We start from the raw sequence: 16405 nt of genomic DNA, 5'->3' as shown, positions 1-16405 counted from the left end.
AAAGGGTCTTGGTCAAGAGGGAAGGAAATCTCCAAGGCTCTATTTGCTGTGATTTCTTTTCCATTGTAAATATTCACTTTCATACCTAATTTTTTATTCATCTTTTTGGACTGTTTTCTTTTTTAACTTTTTTTTTGGCAGGGAAATACTCACCCTGAGTTAACCTCTGTTGCTATCTTCCTTTTCTTTTTTTTCTCCCCAAAGCCCAGTGCATGGTTGTAGATCCTAGTTGTAAGTCCTTCTAGTTCTTCTATGTGAGCCGCCACCACAGCATGGCAGCTGACAGACGGTGGTTTTGTTCCATGACCAAGAAATGAACCCGGGCCGCCAAGGTGGAGAGTGCAGAACTTTAACCACTAGGCCATCTGGGCTGGCTCTACTGTTTTCTTATCAAGGCCCCCCAAATTTCATAAGCTTCAGGCCCCCCACAACCAGGCCCACCTCTGCCCATAAGACATCCATTAAGTCCTTCTGTGGAGAACGGGCCCAGCACAGGGGTTTGGAGCGAGGTAAGGAAGGAATCAAATGATGTTGCTGGGCAGGTGGGGACACACAGCCTATGACAGTGCAAGTGTCTCCTGTCCCCTCCTGTGTTGTCTGATAATAGTCACCCAGTAAGTCTCTGGTGGCTTCTGGTGAGGCTGAGACGCATATCAATAGCAGAGGCCCTAAGGAATCAAGTGGTTACCCAAGGCTGAGTGCCAACCTCCAACAAACCAGCCACCCCACCTTCCCCCAGAGGGCACCCTCTCTGCTTCAGCCTCTGGAAGGGGCTGACAGCACAGCTGGGAGGCTCGACGTGACCTCTTCCAAGGGCAGGTCTGGAGACGCCTTAGCTTGGCCCCCCAACTCCTGTAGCCCCCAGACTCCTTTAAAAAGAGCCCTTCTTGCCACTCCCCCCAACCCCAGGATTCTACTGTTATGAAGGGCCAGTGGGCAGTGGCTCTCGGCCAGACGGGGCTGAGTGGGCCCTTGGGGTCTGCCCAGGACTCCTGCCTGGACCCCAGACTAGCCACTCTCTGTCCTGCTCCAAGGACCTCCCACCTTCCCAAATTCACACCCAAAGTAAGCAGCAGTCCCCAGGCAGGCTTGGCTGCATATGCCTTTATTCACACCTCTCACCACCTGTTGCTGCCAGCAGACAGGGACCGACCAGGGGCTGGGGGACCCCTAAGGGGGCTGCAGAGGGACCCCAACGTGAAGGGAGAATCTGAGGCACGGGGCTCCCTGAGAACACAGGAGAGGAGGAGGGGTCCAGGGAGGGCAAGGCAGGCCGCCTGAGACCCATGAGCACAAATAGGCCAGTGCTGGCTCGAAAGGAGGCTGTGGGGCCCGCAGCTGTGTGAGGAGCCCTGGCCCCAGTGCCTGGGAGAAGGTGTGGGGTGGGGGGCGTCCTGCTGGGAATGAGGCCTCCCTTTCCTAGGAGCAGTGCCACTGGCAACAAGCGGGAGATTCAGGCTGAGACAAGGCCAACTGGAGAGACCTTCGGGACGCGCCCCCCTCCCCCCGCCGACCCTAGAATGTGGCTCTGGGAACTGTGCAAGTGTTTGAGAACTCTGCTTCAGCTGTGGCTCAGAAACCTGCAGGGAGGCCGATGCAAGGCGGTGCCACAGTTCTCCCGGAGGGAGAGGAGCTGACAGAGCTCCTGGCAGAGGGAGATGGCTGGAGAGCAACCACCGCCAGACCCCACGATCAGCTGGTGGTTAGGGCAGGGGGTGGCCTCTGGCTCCCTGGGGTGAGGGTGGTCCAACACCCCATGGGGGCTGAGGTTGGGTGAGGGTTTTGGGTGCACATCTCTCTCCCAGGGAAGGAGAGAGCAGTGACAAGATAGCACTACTCGTCCATCCCAGAGCTGCCCCAAGAAGAGACTGAGACCAACCCACGGATCCACTTTGGGATCAAGGGCCCATCTAGTGCAACTGACGCCCAGAGAGGGGCCACGCTTTGCTCAAGAATACACATAACGGTGCCGTAACCTAGGTAATCTAGCCTTCAGGGTCAGGGCAGGTCTGAGGGGCCAGCCAGGTGGTGGGTGACATGCCAAGTCCCCTCCCAGCTTCTGCCCCACCCAGGCCTCTCCTGCACGGCTACCAGAAGACATCCCAGGAAGAAGAGACGGGCCCTGAACAGTGGGAGGGAGAGGGCCCCGCCTCCAGTCAGGTGCACAGCAGGGCAGGGCCCAGATCTTGGCCTGGACACACTGCCGAAAACTAAAGCCCACCCTGAAAAGATCCAGACCAAAGAGAAACTGCACCAGAACAGTCGAGTCTCGTGGTGAGGCACTCCACACACACACAGACACACCTATCCATGTGCACCATGCACTCACCCATGTTCTCAGTCATGGATTGCACATGTCAGTGGACACAGACACACGCACGCACACGCATTCTCAGATGCCCTCTGGGGTCCATCTCCGGCCTGGCAGAGCACCAGTGGCTGGTGCCAGGGACTCAGTGTCGGCTGCTGACGTGGAGGGTGTAGAAGGCCCAGGGCTCAGGGACGTAGATGACACCGGGGTACTTTTTCCTGAGTACAGGGTCATTCCACAGCCAGGCGACCCAGAGGGCCACAAGCAGGAGGGTGAGGGCAAAGGAGTAGAAGAGGAAGAGGCCGTTGCTGTCTAGGAAGAGGCGCTTGCGCTTCTGGTGCAGGACCAGGGCCAGCATGGCGAAGAAGGTGAAGATGAAGAGGATGAAGATCTGGCCCTCGGTGACCAGGTACCTGAAAAGGCCAGTGGGTGAGGGGAGGTAGGTGCCATGACAGCCGCATCCTGCCCAGCATCCCTCCCTCTACCCAAGTACCAGGCTGCCCTCCCAGTCAGTCAGAACGGCTCATCTAATGGCAGGGCTCAGGGATACACACCACTCTGAGCCACAGCCTGCCCATATGCAGCTGTGTTAAATGTGTTGAGTTTGTTGCTAATATTTAAATTACAGATTACCTGAAAATGTGGATTTCTGGTTTCTCTGGTCACATTAGGCTTGTATTCCCACATGACAACAACCAATTAGAGGAGAAAGCAGCTGCCCCCTTTAGAGAGAGCATTGTTCTACAGTTTGCCACAGTCCCCACCATTCCCTGTTGCCTCGCTTGGTACCTGCTTGATGCATTTTTTACCAGCTTGGTTCCTATAGGCATTTGAGTTTGGGAATGCAGTTGCAATTTATGGGGGTTGTCATTGCTGTCTCCTTGAAGGGTGGGACACAGTCTCAGATCTCCCAGGGTTCCCTGCAGTTCCTAAGGCTGTACCTAGCACATGGCCAGGAACTCAGTAACACTTGTTGGAGGGCATCTGGGAGGTTATCTGGTCCACTCCCCTGCCTCTAGAGAGAACCACAATGCTGACCCGTTCTACTCAAGGAACTATAGCTCTGCAACTTAGTGGCTGTGTGACCTTGGGGAATTTACATGACATCTCGGAGCCTCTGTGTTCTTACTATAAAGGGGCATAAATGGCACTATTTCCCAAGATTACAAACAAGAGCTGTATACAACTCTTACTTGGAAAAACATATTGTTCAACAAATGGTTGCTGCTCCGACTGTAGCTATCACTGCGCTAACACGTTGCAGGTGAGAACTGGCTAGGAAGCTTTTTCCATGTCTGATCTCTTTCCCTCTTGCTGTAGTTGCCACCTGTTCCTTTTAATCCTGTCCTCAGGGGCCATCAGACTTGCCCTGGTGGACCCTCTCAGCAGTCAGGGGACAGACCCTGCATGTGGGCGGGAGCTGGCCCCAGGAAAGGAGGCCCTTTTCATTTTGACAGAGGCTTCCTATCAGAGAAGGGCCAGTCCTTCCTATGACACCCACAATCCCTGGGAGGGAGCCTGTCTCTGGAGCAAAAGTGACAGAGGAGGGGTAAGACCTGGCTGAAGCCTGGTCCTCTGTAATGGGCAGAGAGCTGGAGGGAAAAGGAGCCAGGCCATGGAAGTCCCCCCTTCTCTGTCCTTGGTGTCTCCGTGGTGCTTTACAGCTCACAAAGCCCCTCTCTCACCCTGGAGTTTCACCACCTCCTCAGAAGGAGACATTTCCCCGTTTCATCAGAAGGTCTCATCCCCATTTCAGAGGAGGAAACTGAGGCCCACGGGGCTCTACAGGGCTTGGTGTTGGGGACGGATACTCTTGGCCCCAAGGTGGCACTGGGGTTCTGAGAGGTGGGGCACAGGGCAGAGGAGTATAAGAATGGAGAGGCCACACTCAGGCCTGGCTTCCTGGTAACAGAGAGGCCACCACAAGGCACTGTCACAGTCCCTACTAGACAGAGGAGGGTGCAGGGGCCCCAAGAAGGAGCACCTCACTGGGGTCAGCCAGCAGCTCGGTGGTCAAGAGCACATTTTTACTGCCTGGCTCACTAAGAGCCCCTGCTCCTCCCCCACCCCAGGACCAATGTCCACTCACCAGTAGTACAGGCCACTGGGCACCACCAGGAGCAGGGCCGCCCCTGGCATGGAGCTCTTGGCTTTGGTTGGAGTGAAACAGCCGCTGAAGTACATGAAGAGGATGAGGAAGAAGGGGATGTACCTGCAAGAGGGAGGCCGGTGCCTCAGAGGGCCCCCCAGCTGCCCCGCCCACCAGCCTCCACCCAGGCCCTCTTCCCCACGGGTCCCTGTACTGGGTCCTTGCACCATTCCATGCAGTGTCACTCCATGGTTTACAAAACGCCTGGTTTGGGTGAGGCCGCTTGTCCTGCCAGCCTGTCCCACGCTGGGGGGCCACGGTGGGATAGCAGGGAGGCAGGAAGATGAGGCCTGCTCCCTGGGCACATGCCAATCAGGGAGCCCACAGGCTGCATGGCGGGGCCCCTCCCACACTGCCCTGGCGCCTCACTCCGTGGCTGGGGGGGGGGGGGGTCTCTGCCTCCTGTACACACCCTACACGCCAGCAGCCACAGCCCCTCACTGGCCTGGAAACAGGTGTACCCAGCAGGGCTGAGCAGGGAGAGGCCTGAGGCCCAAGTAGAAAAAAAAAGAGAACAGCATCTGCCGGGGCCTCCAAGGAGCTCTGGGAAGCCCCCTCACTGACACACAGCCCACCGCCTTGGCCCCTTCCCACACACGCAAAATCTCATCCAAAAAGCGCCTCCCTCTCTCCTCCCCACGTACCTGCGCTGTCTTTACACGCCCCTCTTTTCTCTTCTCGTGTACCATCTTGCCTCCTTACCCACCCTCCCCTCTTCCCCCCTGACGGAGCCCCCATCCCCTCCCACATCCTCTCCTGCTATTTCACTTCTCCGGGCCTTGTTCCTCCCGCAAACGCGAGGGAGAGCTGGCAAGAGGCCTGTCCAGAGACCCCCTGAGCCAGAGGATCAGCTTTCCATGCCTCACAACAAACCCTGGAAAGACAAGTGTAGGGTGTCTGTGACATGAGTGAGCCCACCTCTCTCAGGACCACCCAGGTCCAAGGATGGCTCTGGCACTAACTAGCTGCCAACCCACGGTCAAACCTCCTCCCACCGGCCCCAGTTTATCCTGTGCAAAGTGAGCCCACGTGTGTGAGGTTTCCTGCAACTGCAGGGTGAAGCCGGGGGAGCCCTCGCGGGAGTTCAGAGGAGGGGGGCGCACAAAGCACCCCCAACCTGGTCCAGCGAGCCCTCCTCAGCTTCCTCCCCGCCACCATCCCGGAACCCACGGCCCGACGCGGCTGGGTCCCCTGGCGCTGCCCACCCATCACGGGGGGCGGGGTTGTTTACCGGCGCCGGCCTCCGCCTGCCCGCCGCCTCGGGCTCCAGGCCCGCCGAGGGAGGACGGCCGCCCGCCGTCCCCTAGTGGCCGCCGCGGGTACCGCCGGCTGGGAGGAGGCGGAGGCGGCAGGGCGGGGGGCGCGCTCACAGCGCCCCCGCAGGGCAGGAGCATGCCTGCCGGCCGGGGCGCTCCACACCCAGGGACCCGAGGCTGGCGGCAGAGCTGGCCGGGCCAGGGCTCCCAGGTAGAGACCAGCTGTTACGTACTCTTCTGGCCGAGGCTGGCCCCATCACTCACCACATGGAGTGGCCCAGGTACTCGTCGTAGTAGTAGAGCAGCTCAAAGGAATCGATCTGGGGGCGGCAGGGCATGGCCGGTTAGAGCGGGAGGCGCTCGGAGCAGTGCTGGGGCCCCCAGCCCTCCAGCCACCCTCCCCTACGCCCCGGCCTCCACGCAACTGCACTCCTTCCCCACCCTCAGGGTCCTGCCCTCTACTAGAGGGGGTCCAGCTGGGATCCAGTCAATGTGCCACTTTCTAATAACACACGAGTGTCCTAGCTTGGCGGGGTGGCAGGGCCCTCACCTAGCAGAATGCCTTCAGCAGAAGGTCAAGCTCAGTGATGGGCTGGGGCCATCTCTCCGGCCCCCAGGACAGGCTGTGCCCACAGCGCTTACGTGCAGTGGGGGGAGGCGGCCTCACCAGCGTCTCCGGCTTGAGATTCTTCATGATCGGGTTCTCGCGGACCGACAGGTGGTGCTGGTAGCCACTGAAGAGCAGGCGGTGGTTCACGGAGTCGCCCACCAGGTGGATGCTGGCGCCCATGATGAAGGTGATGATGCTGACGTAGATCATGGAGCGCGGCAGGGTGCGGGGGGACCGCTCGATGAGCTGAGGTCAGAGGGAGGCCCAGCAGCATGACCGCGGCATCCATCACCGTACCAGACACCTCCTGTATCCCACCCTCACTCTTGGGTGGGACGGACACCCCCAGCTGGGAAGTCACTCACAAATCAGTGGGTCCTTTTAGCAGCCCAGCTCAGCCTTCAGAGTCTCCCAGGGCCCCTGTGAGCGGAGCTCAGGCTGGGGAACAACAGCCCCTTTTCCCAGAGAGGATACAGGCTCAAAGGGCCAGCTCGTTGCTCAAGGTCACACACAAGCCACGTGCTGGAGGTGACAGCCAGGCCTTCGACACAGGCATCCAGACTCCAGGCCCCGCCCTCCCATCGCCCCTCATTGTCCCCCAGTTGTGCCCTGGGAGGCTGGGCTGGCCTGCTGAAGGGCCCTCTGACTTCTGAGCGATTGGTTCACGGCAAACACACAGAAAATGACAGGGATGGGTGGCTGTTTCTGAAACTAAATTATTTAACTAAAAACTCCTCTGAATTCCGAAATTATACATTTCCTACTTTTGGAGATTTGAAATGTCTTTCTAAAAACAAAATGATGGGGATAGTAGATGGCCACAGTTGTTTTAAGAGCCCTTATTGGCAAAGTGCAAAGCTGGCAGCCCTGGCTAGCACTGTGCTCCCAGTGGCATCTCAAAGTCAGGGATCTCCAGGCCAGAGGATAGAGGTCACCCTCCGTTGCTGCCATTCCTGCCACCTGGCCCGCACCTGCCTTCCCAACCGGTCCCTGACCTCTCCCTGGGTACCCCAGCCACTCCTTCTGCCTCGGCCTCCCCAGAGGTATTATGGCTTCTCAAGCATGGCCTTGTCTTCAGGTCCTGCTGCCTGAACACCTCTCCCTCCCACCCCACCCCCAGGACACCAGGCTGAGGCCCAAATCAAATGCCCCTCCTTGGGGAGGCCTTCTCCATCCCGCCTGTCCCCCAGGCCCTGATGTACCCCTCTCTCACAGCCTTCACCCCCAGAATCAGCAGGGAAAGCCCGAGGCAGGGCACTCGCCAGGCTTGGCACCAGCTCCCTGCCAGCCGGCGGAGGGAACAAGGGCAGGAGGGGACACTGTACCTTGAGCAGGAGAAAGGGCGTGATGATGTTGTAGGCCATGTGGAAGTAGTCCCCCACGCTCGGCTTGTTGAGCGGAAACCACTCGAGAGGGAACACCAGCTGGGGAGCAAGGGGAGGAATGGTGCTCACCAGGCACGGCCCATGAGGCCCTCCACACACACTTCATTCTCTCTGTGATCTCTTGGGATCCTTTCCGCAGCCCTGGAGCGAAGGTGTTTCCAGACACACAAGCCGAGCCCCAGAGAAGATAAATGGACTTGTCCCCAGGCACAGTAGACGCCAATCCAGGGCCTACCCTGTGCCCTCTCCCTGTGGGCACTAAGTAAATGTCCCTGGGTACCAGCCTGTGAGTTAGAGGCTACCTTGGTACTCAGGTGTGCCACCAACTTCCTAGGTGACCCTGGGCAAGTCCTTCCCCTCTCTAGGCCTTGGTTCCCCCTCTGTAACACACGAAGTGTGGTCTACATGGACCCTTAGGGATCTGGCACTCCAGGTCCTATGATGAAGACAAGATCCCCTGGCCACAGGAGGTTCAGATCCTGGGCACAGACTTACACACCACTCATCAAGCCATGCTGCGCCTGTGTCCCACAACAAAAAATAGAGGAAGATTAGCACAGATGTTAGCTCAGAGACAATCTTTCTCAAGCAAAAAGAGGAAGATTGGCAACAGATGTTAGCTAAGGGCCAATCTTCCTCATCAAAGGAAAAAAAAAATGTACTGAGGACTTATCACAAATGCTAGGCACTATTCTAGGTACTAGTTGTCACCTTGACAAACTGTTTTCCAAAAGGGCTTTGCTAATTTGCGTTATCACTAGTATGTACCCACTGCCTTCCTCGCAGCCTTGGCATAGTAGTATTTTCCTGGAGGTGAAGAGTATAGGCTGACTTTGCATATTATATAAGATTCTGAGCCTCAGGTAATTTTTAGTGCCACCTGGTGAAACCATCCCCTTCCCTTTCCCTAAGGCTACTTCATGCATCAGTGTACAGCGGTGGCCTCCACAGAGGAGATTAATCCTGGGAGAGCACCAAAGCCCTTCACTTGTGATAGACAGATAGAGAGATAGATGACAGAATGTGAAAAAAATTGAGTGAGGTACCACCATGCACCAAGTTGATTATTTTTGCATGTGGGTGGTAAAAATAACACTATCAACCACTGAAACTGACACCTTGTACATGCTAGTGATAATGCAAATTAGCCCTCTGTCTGGCTGGGTGATTTGGTTAAACCTGGATGTGGGATATAGGGGGGCACAGTACTGACTGTTCAGGGCTACCAGTTCCCCCATGACAGTTGGGGCACAATTTGACTGTTCAGGCCCCCTAGTCTCCCGTGTTTGCTGGCAGTGCCTCACTGAGCACAGTCACAGAGCCAAAGGATCCGAGATCATCCAGGCCTATTCTTGTAGTTTACTCGTGGAGGAAGTCACTTGCCTAAGGTTGCTCAGTCAGTTACCCTCACTGCTGGTGGGGGCTCTGTCCACAGCTTCACACTCACCATGGCAATGGGGCGGCCAAAGTCCAGAACCCAGTTCTGCAGGGTGAAGTAGAACCAGAGGTCGAGGTGGAAGGGAGCCATGCCGGCAGCCTCCTCAGCCTTGACGGAGCTGTGCCTGGGAAGAAACCAGAAGAGAGGGGTCAGCTCGTCTCTCCTCCCATGGGAACCTTCCCCCCGAGATGAGCCGCAGGGAGATCTGGGGACTTGGCAGCAGGAGGATACTTCTAGGAAAAGGATTTTGCAGGAAATATGGGGGTCTGGCCCTGCGGCCAAGGGAAGGGTGTCCTGGAAGTGGACTCCAGCTGCCCTGACCTTAGCTCCTCTGTGATTCAGGAAGGAAACTGCCAAATGGGTATAATACCAGTTGAGCTTTGTCATCGACAGAGTGAGGAGGTCAAACGGCAAACAGGATGCAAATGCAGCTGGAAAACATGAAACATGACGATGGGTGATAGTAGCTAAACTTGACTGACCATTTACTATATTCCACTATATTGCACTGCTACAGGTGTTTGCATGTATTATCTCATTTAACTCTTTTAATCCTCACAGAAACCCTTTGAGGTTGGAATATTACCCCCTTTTACAAGTAAAAAAAATCTGAGGCCCAAGATGTTAGGCACCTTGCCCAAAGTTACACAGCTAAATATAGGAACCTAGATGATTTGGCTCAGAGCTTATATTTTTTTTTTTAAAGATTTTTAAAATTTTTTTCCTTTTTTCTCCCCAAAGCCCCCCAGTACATAGTTGTATATTCTTCGTTGTGGGTCCTTCTAGTTGTGGCATGTGGGATGCCACCTCAGCGTGGTTTGATGAGCAGTGCCATGTCCGCGCCCAGGATTCGAACCAACGAAACAGTGGGCCACCTGCAGCAGAGTACGCGAACTTAACCACTGGGCCACGGGGCCAGCCACCTTAGAGCTTATACTTTTAACCCAGATTCCATCATTGTGTGCAGTGATTGGTCCATGGGATAGGCATGTGACCTGAGCTGGACCAATCTGAGTCCTATAGGGAGATGTGCCTTAGAGACTATGGACCGGGATGAACAGGGCCCCGTCTCCCTTGCTTCCTGAACCATGAGGAGGTAAGAATGGGGCCGCTGGTGTCCCTTTTTCATCAATCCACAGTGAAACCTAAGAAGGAAGCCAGCAGGGATAAGCTGATGTGGGAGACACGGCCAGAAGTGGAACACCATCTGACAGTACATCTTTGGATGCCTGTCCCTCTTGCAAAGAAGTTAGCCCATCTGCTCTTCACAGAGGAGCTGAGGTTCAAAGGCCAGTGCGTGTGCCACCTCCTCCAGGAAGGCGTTTCTGATGAAGCTTTTCCCATAGCCCCACCAGCCCCACTACAGGGAGTGCTTCATCCCTAACCCACAGGGCGGGAATTTACCCTCCTATCTAGACCCTCAAGAAGACGAGTGACATTTAAGGTTCTCTCCACTCACCCATGTCCCCATCAGAGTCCAAATCCTCCTTACAGCTTCCCTGCCACTACTTGCATACCTCCAGTGACAAGCAGCCCGCTACTTGCTAAGATGATGGAGGTGTGAGTTTGATCACCCCGTTTGTGCCAAGAACAGGAGCTGTGTCACAGGGGTGCGTATTCTCCAGAGGTCTCAGCTCAGGATCTGGTTTATGCTTAGTGATTACTGGCTGGTTTAGAACAATCTCAATGACCAGTTATTCCTTCTTTTTAGTGGCAAACACTAGCTTGGAGGCACCATGAAGGTTTTCCGCTGTCAACGCTGCATAACTATCCGGATCCTTCTCAGCCAGTTCTGAGAATGGTCCACCCTGGGCTGAGGGAGCAACAGAGCCGAGGAGGCCAGCTCTTTGGGGATCGCACCATCCTTTGGTGGCAGGCAAGGCAGGTAGAATGGGCCTATCCTCAGTCAACTAAGTGTTCCTGTCCCCTCTACTCAGTGCCCCCACCACTTATTGAGCACCGACTGTGTGCTGTTTTCTGAGCTTCGCCTGCACCACCTCACCTAATTGGCACAGCAACACCAGGAGGCTCCCGCCCTCCTGCTTTCCAGATGAGGATACTGCGGCTTCCAGGGGTTCAGTGCTTAGCCAGGTCCCCCGTCAAAGGAGCTGCAGCAGCGCGTCCTTTTGTGAGCCTGTTCCCCACTCCCTGCTTCTTCTGCTAAGAGACGTTTCCTTAGCCACAGGGAGGGCCGGTGACCCAGGCCAGCCCAGTGCAACTTTTCTAACTAGAGTTGGTGGAAACAACACCTTCCTTTCTGGTGCTGGGTGCTAAGGATGCAAGCCCAGGGCTGCCTGTGGCCAAGGTTCCAGCCTGGAGGGACAGCCAGGCGAGAATGAAGCAGGCCTGTAGAGAGGCTCAGGGAAAGGGAGGAGAAGCCCTGAGAATGTTCACGTCCGGATCCGGGCATCCCCACGGCAGTGGTTTGCCCACATGAGCCAGTACATTCCCTCTTGCTAAGGGTGCTGCATTTCCCACCGGCCTTCTGTCACGTGCAACCCGGGAATCTTGAATAACATAGAATTTACACCTGGGTCTGTATGAATTCAAGACCTGTGCTCTCAATAGCTCACTATTCTGTTTCTGATCATTATAATAAGCCAAGTGGCATATTAAGGAGATCAAGACAGAGAGGGATCAGTGCGGCCTGGAGCAATATGCGGAGGCTGCATGGAGGAGAGCCCGGAAGCAGGGATGGGTGGATTTAATGAGAGAGGAAAGCCACAGGAGAGCAGGACCAAAGGCCTGGAGGAGGAAGTGAGAAAGGCACTGCCTGGAGGTGAGACGCCTGCTCACTGGCGGAGATGGAGGGCAGGGAGGGCTGGCTGGGCCTTCGGACTGGGCAGGTACTCAGACTAACTGCGAGGACTGCTCTGGGGTAAGTCTGAGACGACTGACTGGCACAGAGGCCCCAGCTGCCCCTTCCTCTTAGTGACTATCACGGCAAGGCCTCAGAAAGCAGATGGTGATAACCTCCAGGCCTGAAGAACTTGGATGGAGGAGAATAACAGCCCTCGGTGTTTTGTTCTGGAAAGCCTCAATCTGGGCAAAGAGTAGGATGTTTGGTCCAGGGAATAAAGGCATTTTGACAGCCTGCGGAAGCACTTAGGTGTGGGTCTCTGGAAGCTGTGGATGCCTAGTGCATACTAAGAGCTCAGTAACCATATTCTCCTTTACCTCAGGAGGCACCTCAGTCAACAGGGATCCCTGTCATTGGTCCAGCCTGGCTTAGCAGGACAACAAAAATTAGGGCAGGTACAGCGCAGACACCAACTTGGGAATCAAGACTGGTCAGCATCTGACTGGTTTTCTTCTGCTGGGACTCTGACCATGGCATGCAGATCTTAGAGGGTGAAGGCATCCTCTCCCCCAGTCGCTGTCCTGGGGATGAGCAGCGTCAAGCCTGTCCCAGGTTCCTGACTCCACAGACTTCACAAGCTGAGGCCCCAGCCTGGGCCAGCTCTGGGTCTCAATCATCAGAAACTGCTGCTGAGAACAATGGTAAAAGCACAATGGCAGGTAACCTGAAACAAGGATGGCCTTTTCTCTCCTCCGCAGCTTACAAGTCTACCATATGGGAAACTGATATCATGACAGTTGGGGAGCGCATGCCATACAGTTGAAATATTCAAAGCAGGCAGCAGCATCTGCAGGACTGCCTTGCAGAAAAGGAAGGTGTCTCCACCATGGTGGGGACAAGCAGGGACCCACAAATGGGGACTTCAGAGGGACTGATTTTGGTTCTATATAAAGAATGCTGAAATACCTGACATGGTGGAAAGTTTGAAAAAAAAAATGAGAAAATGAAGGCAAATAATACGAGAAAAAAAAGAAAGGCAATTAGAAACTCCAGGAAAAACAAAAGCAAATGTAACTGTTAAACATTATTTGGCTCTGTAGGGAACAATATTTACATGGCTTAACTAATAAAAACATTGTATAATGATTTTCAAAGTTTAGAATCAATCTGCAAACAAAACATGGAAGACAATTATGGCTAAAAAACAGAAGGTAAATACTGTTTACCTTGTCAATGTGAAAGACAAAATATGGATGACAGGAGTTGGGAGAAAGGGTAAGAAAAGCTAAAGGTTAGAGTAGGGGACAATATTCTCCTTTTAAAAAGGTATCAAGAGATACTGGCTACAGTTGACCAAAATAGAAATAACTGTGTATGCATATTCCCTAAGGCTATAAAGGTAACAGAGAAAAACTAAAAACAGTAATAAAAAGAACTATCTGGTTAAGATGGGGGGGCGGTGGGTATAAGTGAGCCAAATCATAACAGGAAGTCAGCAGGTAAACATTACCTTAGAGGCGAAAATTGTTAATCCAATAAATAGCAGTAAGCATAGCTTTTAAGAGGATGGGCTCTGAGACCGCCTGGGTTCACATCCCAGCTTTGCCACTAACCAGATCTTGAGCAAGTTACTTAACCTCTTGGGCCTCAATGTTCTCATCTGTAAAATGGGGGATAATAGTACTTCCTACCTCATTTGTAGTTGAATTGATATTATGTGCAAAAACTTAGAGCAGGGCCTGGTCCACAGAAAGTGCTACATAGTGTTTGTTATTATTATTTAGAAATATGAATTTAACTGTGGAAGAAACAGCTAAAAAAGTTAATGTGGTTGTCTCTGGTGCCTGGGAGAGGTGGAACAGAGGACTGCTGCTTTTTACTCTTAGCCCTTCTGTGCTATTTGATTTAGTCGTGGGCATGTAATACTTTGATTACAATACAAAAAACTGTCAGTGGAGCAGGCACAAGCTGGAATGGGCTATCTTGAAAGGTAGTGAGCACCTTGTCATTAGAGGTCTGTAAGCAAAGCATGGATGCAGCACAGGGAATCCAGGCATCCTAGGAATTGGACAGGATGATTTTTGCCTACTGTCTTGAGCAGCAATGATATTGAGAACAGGCCCAGAGGCACCCAATGAGGGGGGCAGAGACACCCTGGAAGAGAGCCAGCCCCTCTTGCCACCCCCAGGCAGCATCCTGGCTGGTGGAGGGCTCATGCAGGAATAAGGATGGACATCGCTCCTCAGCAGCCAAAGTGGAACAGTAAGGGCAGAAACCGGAAGTCAGCAGCCCTGGGTTAGGCCCCGGGTCTTGCCAGTAAATGGTGTACCCTCTCTGGGCCTCAGTTTCCACATATATGAAACACAGAAAGACTGAGTAAGGTGCTGCATATGGAAGTCCCACCCGTGAGATAAAGTGGTAACCATATCTGATGCCCACAGACTGTTCTAACTGGGCCACCACAGTTCAGGGCAGCCAAAGGCCCCCAACTTGAAGGGGAGCCAGAACAGAGCTGTCTCCCAGCAGCAGGAGAAAGAGCTACCCTCAGCCAAGTCCCTCAGAAGTCTCCCCTCATCCCAAATCACACCACAACTTCCTACAGTTGAGCACACCAGGGCTCAGAAACCTTCCATGGCTCCCCTGTGCCTACAGAATAAAGGCTGCATCCTTAACCTGCCACTTAGGGCAGGAACTAGGGTGAGGCAAGTGAGGCACAGAGGGCCCATTTCAGCAGGCAAAGGGTGGTCCCTTGTCCGGCGGGAGCCTCTCCTTACATTCTGTACTCCAGGCTTTCACTCTAGTCCCAGCCCCCTGCCTTTATAAAGGCCTCCACAGTCAGTCCGCATCCTCCTGCCACTGTACACCCAGAAGGCCCCAGCACCGCTGCACTCCCTGCAACAGCCTTTCTTCCCTGTGTCAGCTCAAGTGCCACTTCCTCCACGAAGCCCTCCAACATGACCTCTCAGCCCCAGTGGGGCTCTGTCCCTCCAGCTGTCCCACAGCTCTTACCAGTCTGTGAGCCCTTCCCGGCTTCACCTTACCCACGCCCTTAGTGCCTGGCACAGCGCTGGGCACACCAGAGATACTTAATGAATGCCTGCCCAACGCAACGGAGGTTTCTGGGCAGTAAAACGGGATGAAGGCAGAATGGAGGGAAAGATTAAAAGGTGGCTTCCGTGCCTCTTCCTCTGCCCCACCTGGCTTCGACTACCCAAGCCAGTAACTTCTTCCCCTTGCTGAGAGCAGGGAACAGCAACTGCGTGAGCAAAGCCCTTCCTCGCTGTTCCCTGGAGGGGGGCTTCCAAACTTCGCGGTCTCTTCCCTTTACATTCTCGGGGGCCTCCGGGCATGAGTGCGCCTCCTGATTGACACCGGAAGGCAGGTCCTATTCAGGGTTGGAGGGGAGCCGAGAACTTGGCGGTGGCATCCGGGCTTGCAGGTGCGTTGGGGGCCCGAGTGAGCGGAGGTGGCCTCTGGGCCTGTCGCCCCACCTCGAGTTTCCTGGGTCCCCAGCGAGGTCTCCGCCTCTGAGCGGCTGTCCTAAAGCCAGCGCGGCCGCGGGACGCGGAGCCGCATTGGGCCGGGGCGCCCGCAGGAAGAGGCAGGATCGCGGAGGTGGGCTCGGCCGAGGGAGCGGCCGCAAGGGCAGCGCAGGCAAGACCGACTCCGGAGGCGCCCTCCGGCCCACCCGGACCCGCCCACCCGGCCGCCGCGCGCCCACCTGGCCTGCAGGAAGGAGGCGCCCGGCTGCGCACCCTGGCCGCCCGCCGCTCCGGGCTGCTGCCTCTTCCGCGCCGCCGCCTCCATGCTGCCCCGCCGGCCTCGGCTCGGCTGCCCAGCGTTAGAGTCGCGCGCGCCGGGCCCGGGGCTGTGACAGAGAACCCGTGCGCGGGGGCGGGGCCGTTGCGGGAGGCGGGGACGCGGGGAGGGACCCAGGGCGCACGGGGGGCGGGGCGAGCTCAGCGATGGGGAGGAGGGGCGCGACGAGCGTGGCGTCCCGGCGGGGAGCGAGGGCGGAGGCGTGCGCGCGCAGCGCCCTGGCCGTGGAGGGCTTGCTTTGCGGAGCCGCTTGAGTTGCAGCGGGCGGGAAACTTTGGCTTGGCTGGCTGAGGGCCGGGTGTTGGTCTAGGGTCGGGGAGGGACCTGGGGAAAGACTGACCTGACCCAAAGGCTCCCCTGCGGAGGAGGCGAGGTGTCATTTTCCTGGTCTTTGGGGACCGGAAGGCTTGCCACGCGCCTTCTCTCTTCAGATGGAAGATGTCGCTTCTTAAAATGTCAACTCTGGCCTTTGACGCTAAGAATTGAATAATTGGTGGGCTAGGAGGGTAGGACCCAGAGGAGCAGCGAATTCTTTCCAAGTTGGGGGTGGGGTGGGGGTGATGCAGATTCTAGTTCTGGCTTTATCGTCCTCTTGGACTTTGTGGCTTTGGAAAAGTCACTTCCCGTCTCTCCCATT

General features: G+C 55.5%; 1 protein-coding gene across 2 annotated transcripts; it reads right to left on the bottom strand.

Annotated features, from left to right (window-relative positions):
- Positions 1 to 1078: 1078 nt before the first annotated feature.
- On the bottom strand, positions 1079 to 15816 carry LOC124233126 (ceroid-lipofuscinosis neuronal protein 6 homolog). Of its 2 annotated transcripts, XM_046650257.1 has the most exons (8): positions 15671 to 15801; positions 9471 to 9580; positions 9159 to 9273; positions 7652 to 7750; positions 6384 to 6572; positions 5981 to 6036; positions 4401 to 4523; positions 1080 to 2724 (listed from the first exon to the last, which is right to left on the bottom strand). In XM_046650257.1, the coding sequence occupies exons 3-8, from the start codon at positions 9237 to 9239 to the stop codon at positions 2454 to 2456; spliced, it is 819 nt and encodes a 272-aa protein (XP_046506213.1). In that variant the 5' UTR covers positions 9240 to 9273; positions 9471 to 9580; positions 15671 to 15801; the 3' UTR covers positions 1080 to 2453. The 2 variants fall into 2 exon arrangements, with proteins under 2 accessions (XP_046506211.1, XP_046506213.1); XM_046650255.1 differs by lacking the exon at positions 9471 to 9580 and having other exon boundaries at positions 1079 to 2724; positions 15671 to 15816.
- Between the last annotated feature and the right edge of the window lie 589 nt (positions 15817 to 16405).

The sequence above is a fragment of the Equus quagga genome, unplaced genomic scaffold, assembly GCF_021613505.1.
Source record: "Equus quagga isolate Etosha38 unplaced genomic scaffold, UCLA_HA_Equagga_1.0 153_RagTag, whole genome shotgun sequence".
NCBI lineage: Eukaryota > Metazoa > Chordata > Mammalia > Perissodactyla > Equidae > Equus > Equus quagga.
This window is presented reverse-complemented; position numbering and strand designations above follow the sequence as displayed.